Source organism: Herpailurus yagouaroundi, unplaced genomic scaffold, assembly GCF_014898765.1.
Source record: "Herpailurus yagouaroundi ecotype Mexico unplaced genomic scaffold, PumYag 216, whole genome shotgun sequence".
Taxonomy (NCBI): domain Eukaryota; kingdom Metazoa; phylum Chordata; class Mammalia; order Carnivora; family Felidae; genus Herpailurus; species Herpailurus yagouaroundi.
Genome location: NW_024412447.1, coordinates 8806633 through 8819323, shown reverse-complemented (window position 1 = coordinate 8819323; position 12691 = coordinate 8806633). Strand labels below are relative to the sequence as shown.

At 48.8% G+C, this 12691-nt stretch overlaps 1 protein-coding gene across 1 annotated transcript in view; it reads right to left on the bottom strand.

Annotated features, from left to right (window-relative positions):
* PRKRIP1 (PRKR interacting protein 1) overlaps positions 1–366 on the bottom strand; it is a 33385-nt gene extending 33019 nt beyond the window's left edge. Inside the window, exon 1 of the mRNA XM_040456071.1 lies at positions 76–366. Within this exon, the coding sequence (XP_040312005.1) occupies positions 76–351 (276 nt within the window). The 5' untranslated portion in view covers positions 352–366. The remainder of the gene's footprint in view (positions 1–75) is intronic.
* Between the last annotated feature and the right edge of the window lie 12325 nt (positions 367–12691).

The window sequence follows — 12691 nt, the reverse complement described above, 5'->3', positions numbered from 1 at the left end:
TGGGCCCGTGGGTCCCCAGCAGCGCCGTAACGGAAGGGGACTCGGAGGAGGAGTCGAACCAGTGCTTCGTCTCACCGGGTTCTTCATGAGCCGCTCCAGCTTGAGCTTCTGCTCTTCTGCCGCATTCTTGGGGATGACGAGCGCTTGTGGCTCTTTCTTGGGCCTCGGCGGTCGCACCGAGGAAGCAGCGGAACTCGCCATGACAGCTTTCCAGTTCCCCACGGCGAGCGGCGGCGGTGGCGGCGCGTACTTATGACGACAGAGCCGCGCGCAAGCGGGGCAAGCGCAGTCTTCTCGCAGGGCGGGGCTGGGGCGGAGTCGCAAGCCGGAAGCATCCTGCTGAATATTCATGAGCTCGTGGCCGAGTAGGTTGTCTTGATCAAAGCTGTTTGCTTTCGTTTCCTGTGTTTGTACAAATCAAGGCAGCCGAGAGCCCAAGTTCCTATGAGAGAGGTGGCCTTGCACGCCCGAGGGTGCGACCCCAGGCGCCCTCTCCAGTCCGCGTACGTGTCGTGGCGCCGCCGGGAGCCCTGCTAATGGCTCTCAGCATCCCCTCCTGCCCCCGGGCCTTTGTCCTGGCCGTTCCTCGGGGCTGGCCCACTCTCCCATTTATGACAATCTTATGAGAAAGAGAAAAGGGCCCTTCCCGTCTGGGAGCTGGCTTGGCACTTACAGCTAGACCTTGATGTCCTCCTGTTGGACGTAAACAATTTCCCAGAACACCGACCTCACACAAGGCATAAACAAGACTGCTCTGTAATCATGTTTGAAAGTAGATGAAAACAGGAATATTGTTGAAACCTCATTCTGGCTCTTATGAGTAACTACTGCTTTTTTAAAGCATTAGCCTCGGTTCACTTTATTTCTTTTTCTCTATTTTTCCTTTTTCTTTCTTTTCTGTTTTTTTTTTTCCCCCGTTCTCTTTAAATATTAAGACAGCCAGTCATGGAATTGTGTTGCTTCCTGACAGCACCTAGAGTTAAATCCACTTACTTGAACCCTCCCCCAAATCACTTCACCCAAGCACAAGTGCTACAAGAAGTCCTTTTTCACACCCCCTTGTTGAAGTCAGTGTAGTCTCCTTTCCTAAAAGAGACAACAGACCCCAATTGTTTTTTCAACTGCAGGTGTATTTCTGCTGGTCCTCACACTTGCTAGTTTTCTCCTGTATTTGTCACCAGCTAAAGAATGGGCATTCTATTCACTGCTGTATTTCGACATCTGGGGCAAGGACTGGCTCACAGTGAAGGACACAATTAACCTTTGCTGATGACCATGGGATCCTGGGGGCCAGGCACCTCAGATACTAATGTTGCTGCTGTCTGCACAGCCTGCTCATCCAGGCAGCTCTCTTACTGAGTGTCCCAGTCCAGCCAGGTGACCCTGGTGACAGGGTGTTTTGTTAATGCCTTAAAGCTATTCCTGGCCCCCCCGATAGTGGGTGGTTTTCCAGTGACCCAAGGGTGATGAATTAGAAGTCCTTGATTGGCCTATGACTGTCACCGGAACCTAGGGAGAGACTGACCTGGATGTTGTCATGGACACATGACCTACATCATATACCCCAGCCACCCAGGTACCTCACTTTTCCCCAAACGTACCACACACACAAAAAGACTTTACCTGGAGTGTCTTTCCCTCCCTGGAGAACTGCCCTACACCCTTCTTAACTTTGTTTAAATGCTAACTCCTCCACGAAGCCTCTTCTGATTGCCCCCCTGTTCCCTCCTCCAGGCAGTCAGTTGCTCCCTTCTTGGTGCTCTCCCTGCTCTGGGTCCTGATGGCTGGCATATGGTAGTTAGCACAGCGTGTCCTCACCATCTGCCTACCCACAAGTCTGGGAGGAGGGTTGAGCCAGAATGCCAGCATCTAATCCTGGCCTTGAGTTGAGTGGTGCTTCCAGAATGCTTGCAAAACAGGAATTAGGGAAGGAGGAAGGGGGCGGGGAGTCAACAATTGCCTGAAAAAATAAAGAAAGAATGGATGTGTCAATGTGATAACCAAGGGACGGATGAATGAATGAAAAAGGAATTTCAATGAGTCTGAAAAAGAACGAAGGAACACTCAATAAATGGATACTCCAGGAATGAATGAATGCATGAGATAGTGGATCAGCTGAGTTAAGAGCCAGGAGATCAGCCGTCTCTGTCACCCCTCCACCTCCGGGTCTGGCACAAAGCTGGCGCTTGGCAGATAGCTGCTGGATGGAAGTTAAGTCAGTGAACGGAGTGAATGAGTGCACAAGGGTGGGGGGCATGTGGGTGTGATGGAGCTGGTAATTACAACCTCAGTGTCTAAGCCTAGTCTAAGTGTGTCGACACGCTCATCATCCTGATTTACAGATAAGGAACTGAAGCCCCGAGGGCTGAGTGATTGGCTCAGCATTACACACAGACTCAAACCCAGCACTCTGGCCCTAGGTCTGTGAGGGCCCGATTGATCACGTGACTCATGGACGGCTGGACCAAGGCCCCCAGCAGGCCTTGGTGGGGTCCCTCCATGTGGCACCTTTCTAGGGCCGAGGCCAGATTTGAGGTCCTGCTCCCTGGGGGGAACGGGTGTCTTCCGGCTCCCACCACTGGCTGCTCTGACCCAGAGTGCCTCCTCTGCTGCCACCAGAGGGCAGCAGAGCTCTACCCAGGTGCACCTGCTGGCCTGTGCCCCTGAAGCCCAGGACCCCGGGGCGGGGGGGGGGGGGATGCTTTGGAGTCTGGCAGATCTGGTGCCAAAGTTTGGCTCCACCTATTCCGGAGCGTGGGCTGGGGAAGCAACTTAACCTCTAGAAGGTTGTTCCCTCATGCACGAGTCAGGGCACAAACCCACCCTTGACACTTTCTCGTGAATAAAACGATGTGATGGATGTTCAGTGCCCCGGCATTCAGTGGCCACATATCCCCGTTTGGTGCCAGGATGGAGGGGTTTCTCAGGATGCAGGACTTTCAGTGTTAAAACCAGGAGAATCTCGGGCACACTGGCAAGTTAGTCACCCTAGCCGGGTGGGCACTCCTACTTTTAATCCTTTGAGTTGTGGTTGGTGCTTAAAGAACTGAAACACCAGAAATATTTACGGCTCTTCCATAATTTGAGTTTCTCACTGAATTAGTCAGTGGTCTTCCCACAATGGTCCTGCCAAACATGACAAGAGGAAAGTTCCACCAAGGGGAATAAAAACTAAGGTGGAATACACTCACTTGGGAAAAGAGTTTGTCAGTTTCCTATCAAGATAAACATACATGTACCATATATCCCAGAAATCTCACTCCTAGGGCACCTGGGTGGCTCAGTCGGTTAAGTGTCTGACTTGGGCTCAGGTCATGATCTCACAGTTTGTGGGTTCGAGCCCCACCTTTGGCTCTCTGCTGTCAGCATGGAGCCTGCTTCAGATCCTGTCCCCCCTCTCTCTGCCCCTCCCCTGTCTCAAAAATAAATAAACATAAAAAAAAAATCTGGGGCGCCTGGGTGGCGCAGTCGGTTAAGCGTCCGACTTCAGCCAGGTCACGATCTCGCGGTCCGTGAGTTCGAGCCCCGTTGTCAGGCTCTGGGCTGATGGCTCAGAGCCTGGAGCCTGTTTCCGATTCTGTGTCTCCCTCTCTCTCTGCCCCTCCCCCGTTCATGCTCTGTCTCTCTCTGTCCCAAAAATAAACGTTGAAAAAAAAAATTAAAAAAAAATCTAATCTTTTTTTTTTTTTTTAAGGTGTGTGGGGGGTGCCTGGGTGGTGCAGTTGGTTGAGTCTGACTTCAGCTCAAGTCATGACCTCATGGTTCGTGAGTTCAAGCCCCACATCGGGCTCTCTATTGTCAGCATGGAGCCTGCTTCAGATCCTCTGTCTCCCTCTCTTTCACCCCTCCCCTGCTCGTCCATGCTCTCTCAAAAATAAATAAAAGCATTAAAAAAAAAAAAGAATCTCACTCCTAAGCATTACCCTAGAGAAATGAAAATATGCATCCAGTGAGAGACCTGTATGCAAATACCTATAGTAGCTTGATTCATAATTGCCCCAAACTGGAAGCAACCCAAATGACCATCAAATTGTGATATATCCATACAGTGACGCACTTCTGAGGAATAAAGCGGAAGGAACTATTGATATTTGCAACCACATGGATGAATTTCAAAAGCATTATGCTTAGTGAATGAAGCCAGGTTTGAAAGACTACAACCTGAATGATTCCATTACTTGACATTTTGGAAAAGCCGAAAACGATGGGGACAGAGCACGGATCAGTAGATGGCCAGGGGCCAAGGGCAGGGGGAGGGGATTGACTGTCAAGGGGCCAAGGGAACTTTTGGGGGTGATGAACATGGTATGTCTGGATTGGGCTTGTGGTTATGTGAACACACACATTTGTCAAACTCATTGAAGTATATGCTTAAATTTTAAAAAAAATTTTTTTTTAACGTTTTGTTTATTTTTGAGACAGAGAGAGACAGAGCATGAACGGGGGAGGGGCAGAGAGAGAGGGAGACACAGAATCGGAAGCAGGCTCCAGGCTCCGAGCCATCAGCCCAGAGCCTGACGCGGGGCTCGAACTCACGGACCGCGAGATCGTGACCTGAGCTGAAGTCGGACGCTTAACCGACTGAGCCACCCAGGCGCCCCTTAAATTTTTTTTTTTAATGTTCACCTCTGAGAGAGAGACAGAGACAGAGCACGAGCGGGGGAGGGGCAGAGAGAGAGGGAGACACAGAATCGGAAGCAGGCTCCAGGCTCTGAGTTGTCAAGCACTGATCCCAACACGAGGCTCAAACTCACGAGCTGCAAGATCACGACCTGGGCCAAAGTTGGATGCTTAACCGACTGAGCCACCCAGGTGTCCCAGTATATGCTTAAAAAAGATGAATTTGGGGCACCTGGGTGGCTCAGTCGGTTGAGCATTCAACTCTTGATTTCCACTCAGGTCATGATCCCGGGGTTGGGGGATCGAACCCCATGTGGGGCTCTGGGCTGAGTGTGGAGGCTGCTTGAGATTCTCTTTCTCTCTCTCCCTCTGCCCCTCTCCCCCACTCATGCTTGCTCTCTCTCTAAAATAAAATAAAATAAAATAAAATAAAATAAAATTAAATTAAATTAAATTAAATTAAATTAAATTATTTTTAAAAAGAGTGAATTTAAGGGGTGCCTGGATGACTCAGTCAGTTAAGTGTCTGACTTTGGCTCAGGTCACGATCTCACCGTTTGTGGATTTGAATTCTGCATTGGGCTCTGTGCTGACAGCTCCCAGCCTGGAGCCACTTCAGATTCTTTATTTCCCTCTCTCTCTCTCTCTCTCTCTGCCTCTCTCCTGCTTGTGGTCTCTCTCTCTCTCTCTCAAGAATAATTTTTTTTTTATATAAAAAAGGTGAATTTACGGGGCATCTGGGTGGCTTAGTCAGTTAAGCATCTGACTCGTGATTTTGGCTCAGGTCATGACCTCGCGGTTTGTGAGTTTGAGCCCCGCATCGGGCTCTGCGTTAACAATGCGGCACCTGCTTGGGATTCTCTCTTTCCCTGTGTCTCTGCCCCTCCCCTACTCATGCTCACTCTCTCTCTAATTAAATAAATCCACGTAAAAAAAATACAAATAAAAATGTAAAAAGGTGAATTTGATTGTATGATAATTATACTCCAGTACACTCGACATAATAAACAGAAGTCACCTGCCAGGTTACAGAGGTGCCAACCCCCTATTGTCTGGGTGGCTTTGGGGAGCACTGCCAGCTTTGAGCCCATCGTGCTCACCTGAGGCAGCTCAAACCCTGTATACGTGCCCTGCTCTGGCCGGTCTAGAGTGGGGCTAAGGGCTCGGGTGGCAGCAATAGGTTTTCCAAAGCCCAGAGGCCAATGTAGATGAAGCCCCCATGTTTCCGCCTCTGGGCCCCACACACCCACAGGCCAGGGTCCTGGCGGCTCCGGCTGAGGCAAGTCAGCACCCAAAGCCCAGGGCTCTCTCTGACCCAGGCCACACTGAGCAATGGTAGGAGGGGCTTAGAGCAGCAGGTGCACAATCCCCATCCTCCAGAGCTCCCCGTCTGACTTACTAAAGTACCTTCCTATTCCTGAACTTGGACTCCTAAGGTTAGGGGACTTCAGTCTGCTGGTTGAAGGACCCAATGGGAGAGATGAATTGCCCTATCTGGGTTGGGCCATCATCTCCCCCCTTCCGACACTATCTGCCCCACCTGTGTCCCACACACCTTCCCTGGGTGGCCGTCCACGAATACATGTGGACCGCCCACAAATCTGCGAAGTTCCACATGCAAGGTCACATTCAAAACACCCCCAGCCCAACAATAATCAGAGTCACTAACCTTGGCAGGTACCTTCCCATACGCCAGGCTCTTTGGATTGGGGTCCTGTGCAGTATTTCACGCAGAGCTTCACAAAAACCTTCTGAGACAGACACTATTTTAAACTTTTATCTTGTGAGATAGAACACACACGCAGAAAAATGTACGCAGACAAAACACAGCTCGATGAACGAACACAAAGCAAACACCCATACAAGCACCATTCCCGTCAAGGGCAAGAACACAGCCCACGGGCCACTCCCAGTCGTCCAAATCACGACTCTGTTCCCCCTAGAGGTACCCACTCTTCTGGCTTGAATGGTGATGGCTTCCTCGATTTTCTTTATATCTTTATAGTTTCACCATCTAACCATATGCCTCTAAAACTCATGTGGTCGGTCAGATGTTTGAAACTCGACATGCGTGGAATCAATCAGAACGCATTTTAAATATCTTCCTTCCACTCTGTGTTCACCCGTTTACTTGTTTACTGCCATCAGTTGTCAAAAAGGAACTCCCCATTATTCTTTTTATGTTTGTTTATTGATTCTGAGAAAGACGGAGTGCTTGAGAGTGGGGGGGGGGCAGAGAGAGAATCCCAGGCAGGCTCTGCGCTGGCGACGCGGAGCTCGATTTCAGGAACCATGAGAACATGACTGGAGCCAAAATCAAGAGTCAAACGTTCAACCAACTGAGCCACTCAGGTGCCCCAGCTCTTTATTCTAATGTGGTCAAATTTATCACCATTTCCTTTGGTTAGGGCTTTTTGTGTCCCATTTAATTTTTTTCCTTTTTTTTTTTTTTAATTTAAATTTTACTTAACCTACAGGGCAATCAGTACTGGTGTCAGGAGTTGAGTTCAGTGATTCCTCACCTACCTACAACACCCAGGGCTCATCACAATAAGTGCCCTCCTTAGTACCCATCACCCAGTTAGCCCATCCCCCACCCACCTCCCTCCCTCAACCCATAGTCTGTTCTCTGTCATTAAGAGTCTCTTGTGGTTTGTTTCCCTCTCTTCTATTGCCCCCCCCCCAATCCCGTATGTTCATCTGTTTTGTTTCTTAAATTCCACGTAGGAGTGAAATCACATGGTATTTTTCTTTCTCTGATTGGCATATTTTGCTTAGCGTAATACATTCTAGCTCCATCCACATCATTGCAAATGGCAAGATTTCATTCTTTTTGATGGTCAAGTAATATTCCATTATATATATGTGTGTATATATATATATATATATATATATATCACATCTTCTTTTTCCATTCAACCGTCAATGGACATTTGGGCTCTCTCCATAGTCTGGCTGTTGTTGCTATGAAAATCAGGGTGCACGTACCCCTTCAAGCCTGTATTTTCATATCCTTTGGATAAATACCTAATAGTGAAATTGCTGGATTGGAGGGTAGTTCTATTTTTAGTGTCTTAAGGAACCTCCATGCTGTTCTCCAGAGTGGCTGCACCAGTTCACACTCCCACCAACCGTGCAAGAGGGCCCCCCTTTCTCCACATCCTCGCCAACACCTGTTGTTTCTTGTGTTGTTCATTTTAGCCATTCTGGCTGGCGTGAGGTGGTATCTCATCGTGGTTTTGATTTGTCTTTCCCTGACGATGAGCGATGTTGAGCATCTTTCCATGTGTCTGTTAGCCATCAGGATGCCTTCTGTGTCCTATGTGAAAGGTTTTTTTTTTTTTTTTATGTTTGTTTATTTCAGGAGAGAGAGAGAGAAAGAGGCAGGGGGAGGGGCAGAGAGAGAGGAGAGAGAAAACTCTACGAAGGCTCCGAGCTGTCAGTGTAGACCCCCACGTGGGGCTGAATCCTGAGAACCATGAGACCACGGCCTGAGCCAAAATCAAGAGTTGGATGCTTAACTGGGCCGCCCACGCACCCCTTTCGGTGTCCTACTTTAAGAAATTCTTTTCTTACCCACTCCGTTAGCTTGCCTTTGCCATTTGGATCTGTGATTTACCTAAAACTGTTTCCAGGGCTCGAGGTAAAGTCAAGAACTAATTTCGCTTTCTGGTTATCTCATTATCTGGTTTCCCCAGCATCACTTACCGGAAAAAACTGCCTTTCCTCACTGTTCTTGTCCTTCCCTTCAGATCTTCCCGACCAGACTTTCATTATGGGCCTTGCCCCTGGAGCATGGCACTTGTCTTGCTTCATGCCCTGGGGCCCACTGGTACTCACGCGGATCCAGAGCTGGTCGCGGAAGGGAGTTAACGTTACATGTGGGGTGCTTGACCGATGGGGACAGGAATTGATGGATAAATGCTTCTGTCTTCCGCCCCTGGAGTGGAAAATTCTGAGATGTGCTCTATGGGGCTTTGCAGAGGGTCCGAGTTGGCTTCAGCCCCAGAACGCCCACAGCGGGGAGCAGCTCAATCAATCTCTCTTGGATTGGCTCTTTCTCTTCCTTGTTTCCATCTTCCTTGTCCCCTACTTTCTGTCACCCTGGGATCGCTTCCCAAAATAAATGACTCATCCTTCTGGATGGAACCCAGGCTAAGACAGTTGGTAGTAGAAGTGACTCAAGAAAGCGGCCCCTCAGGATGGGATTGTAGGATTGGGTTGTGCGCTCCTGCTGTCTCCTGTGATAGATGGAGCCAAGACCCAGGTGGAAGGTGTGTTCCCTCATGCGCCTTGATGGCACTTGAAAGGCTTAGGAGCAATGGAAAGTGTGAGAAGTACGCTGTGGGCTGTTTCCTGTCCACTGCTTCAGAAGGGCTGAAAGAAGAAAACACAGGCTCGGGTTGGCCAACCACGAACTCAAGGCAGGCTGCGAAAGTCAGAAGGCATCCAAAGTGACAACGGACCCCAGGTAGACAAGATGGCTCGTCTGGTGCTGGTCATTCAGCTTCTGTCTGAAGCCCCTCCGGTGTCTGTGCATTTGGCTCAGAAACAGGTGTCTACGCAGGAGCAGGGCACAGCTGCACAGAGCATGGAAGTTCAGGTGCAGTCAGAGCACCGTGAGATGGGGGTAGTCTTGGGCATCGCCTCCCCTTCCTGGGGCTCTTGGTAGCAGCTGAATTTGCATGAGCTTTATTTGGAAGCCTTCTACCCTCTGCTGATTCATATGCAGCTCAGGTCAACTCACACTCTCGGTATTTGCACCTTTGTCTCTTGAAGAAGCTGTCGCAGAGTGGGAGGGGGCCACGTGAGGCACCTGACGATTCGGCCTGTGGAATTTCCTTGTGGGGACACCTCCGCCTCCCCGGCTGGCCCAGTGTGACCAGCAGGGCGGGCACCCTGTCCTTAACAGCTCCCACCCAGCTGCCCAAGGAAGAGAGGCGACCAGTCGCACAGGCTGCGTCTGTCGTCACCTCTGTCACCTCCAATGGTTGACATTCCGCTCTCACCACCTTCATCCCGTCTCACAGCTCCAAGCTTTGGAAGTACGGCAACTTTGGTTTCAATCCAGGATCTGCCATTTACGGGTTGTCTGACCCTGAGTGAGTCACCCAACTTTCGGAGTCTCGATTCCTTATCTCTAAAATGGGAATAATGACGCCATCTCATGGGATGGCTGTAAGGGCCAATTAAGATCAAATGTGTGAATAGGGCACAAGCTGGCATTCATCTAATGGAGGCTGGACTGTAGTTGCCACCCTCGCCAAGGTCAAGCCTGCCACCTGGGCTTTGCATCCTTTTTTCCCGGGACCCTCCAGCCCTGGCTCCACGGGGGAGTTCTTTTTCTGTCGTTCTATCCCTCCTTCCACGTATAAACATGCTCCAGACTTGACGTCCCCGTGCAGGGGCTCTCCCTCTCCTCACCATCCAACTTGTGCTTTTGGGAAAGTTTAATTATGGTTATAAAAAATAGTCCTAAGAAGAGCGAATACAAAGTGATTCCCACGTACTCATCACCTAGCTTCAACACCTGTCAACACTTGTGTTTCTGTCCCTGCCCCCACCCCACCCCCACTGGAATATTAGCGATTTCCAGACATCATATTGTCTTATCTGTAAATGCTTCTGCATGTGTCCCTAACAAATAAGAACCTTAAAGAAAATCCGTAATACCACTATCACACCTAACAAAATTAACAAGAATTCTTTTATGCTTAATACCCAATGTTTTCATATTGCCGATTGTCTCAAAGATGCTGGGTTTTTTTTTTTTTTTTTTTGTAGTTTTTGATTTATTTACAACATTTTATCTATGTCAGTTCCCCTCCCTTTTTTTTCTTAAAACATTGTTTTTTTTAATCTTTATTTATTTTTGAGAGAGAGACAGCGTGTGAGCGGGGGAGGAGCAGAGAGAGAGGGAGACACAGAATGCAAAGCAGGCTCCAGGCTCTGAGCTGTCAGCATGGAGGCCGACACGGGGCTCGAACTCACGAACTGTGAGATCATGACCTGAGCCAAAGTTGGACGCTCAACCGACTGAGCCACCCAGGTGCCCCATCCCCTCCCATTTTTCTTTTTCATGACAATTATTTGTTGAAGAAACAGAGTATATATTCCTGTAGATTTTCTCAGTTGTAGATTTGGCTAAATGTGTTCTTTTCTTTTTCTTTTTTAAGTTTATTTTTATTTATTTTGAGAGATAGAGAGCAAGCAGGGGAGGGGCAGAGGGAGAGGGAGACAGAATCCCAAGCAGGCTCCGTGCTGTCAGCACAGAGCCTGACTCAGGGCTCAAACTCATGAACTGTGAGATCATGACCTGAGCCAAAGTCAAGATTAGGATGCTTAACCAACTGAGCCACCCAGGTGGCCCCCCCTTTTTTTCCCCAAGTGTTCTTTGACATGTTCATCTATCCCCGTATTACAATAATGTTTTAAATAAACCCATATTTAGATCTAGAGACGTGATTGGATTCAAGTTCAATTTTTTTGCTTATTTGTTTGATTCATAAGAAGTTCTATGTTCTTTCCATCATCTCACTTCAGGGCTCGCTTTTAGTCATGATAGGATTGATTGGGGGTTAGAAGTTGGCCGTTATAAAGCCCCAAAAACCTGACCTAATGGTTTTTGCAGCCCGTGGTGGTTGTTCCTGCATCCATTATTTCCCTGAGTGCTATAAGATGTTGAATTTTATCATTCCTTATGCATTTCTTAGCTGGTATTTTTCTCTAAAGAGCCTTCCTCATTGCCATCTGGTTATCTTGTAGAGATAATGCTATCGAAGCTATAACCCACATCTCTTTGGCTGACCTTTGAGTTTACCACGTGCCCTGAGAGCCACACACCTCAACTGTCCGTGTCTCTCTGCTCCTGTGGATGTGGCACGACAGTTGCCAAGAATCTCACGTATGTTATAGTCTTAGATCCTGAAGGATATGGGGGCAATGGCAATTCTATGAACTGTGGAGTTGGCTGACTTTTCTTTACTGCCCGAGAAAACTTGAAGGAAGACAATAACAAGCTCAGGACAGCCAGTGGAAGCCAGCGCAGAGACAGTGCCTTGATGCAACCCTTAAAGGGACTTCTCATCTCCAGTAGCTGGAGGCGAGTCAGTGCTGAAAACCAGAGCCAGCAGGAGAAGATGGAGAAAAAGCACCAGAGTACTAAGAGTTACTGGCTGAGAAATTTCTAAAATTGATGAAAGGTATGAATCCACATATTTAAGAAGCGCAGGAAACCCTAATGGGCTCAATACAGAGCAAACCATACCTTGGCATATCAAAGTCAAACTTCAGTGGACTGAAGAGAGAAAGAAAATTCTTAAACAGCCAGAGGAAGAGGACATTTTAAATTCAGGGAAACAAAGGGGCACCTGGGTGGCTCAGTCAGTTAAGCGTCCGACTTCAGTTCAGGTCATGATCTCACGGCTCCTGGGTTCGAGCCCCGTGTCGGGCTGTGTGCTGACAGCTCAGAGCCTGGAGCCTGCTTCAGATTCTGTGTCCCCCCCCCCACCCCGCCCCTCGCCTGTGCATTCTTTGTCTCTCTCTCTCTCTCTCAAAAATAAATAAAAATTAGAAAAAATATTAAGACATTATGTTAAGAGAAACAAGGGAGACACATAAGACATGTGTTGCATGACTCTGCTTATATGAGGTCCCGAGATTTGTCAAATTCAGAGAGACAGAGTGGAATCACCTTTCAGGGGCTGGGAGAGGGGAATGGGGAGCTAGTGTTTAAAGGGGAGAGCGTTTCGGTTTGCGAACATGGGCAAGTTCGGGATACTGCCCACGCCTTCCTCCGTAGGGTGATGCTGACAGTGATGATGTCTGATTGCTTCTTTTACTTCTGGTCTCTGGACCTGCTTCAGTCAGATCCCAAACGTACCATCTCCACTATTCGATGACTGCACTGTGTCCATCCAGCCTCGTGACCCGGTGGATCTCACACCATCGCCCTCATGACAGCCGCTCCAGTTCCGTAGACCATGATTCCCAGGGACAGCGCTCCGTTTCTTCCGGAAACCAGTAGTCTGGATGGTTCTCCACGAAAGAAGCACTCTTCCCCAACACTTCA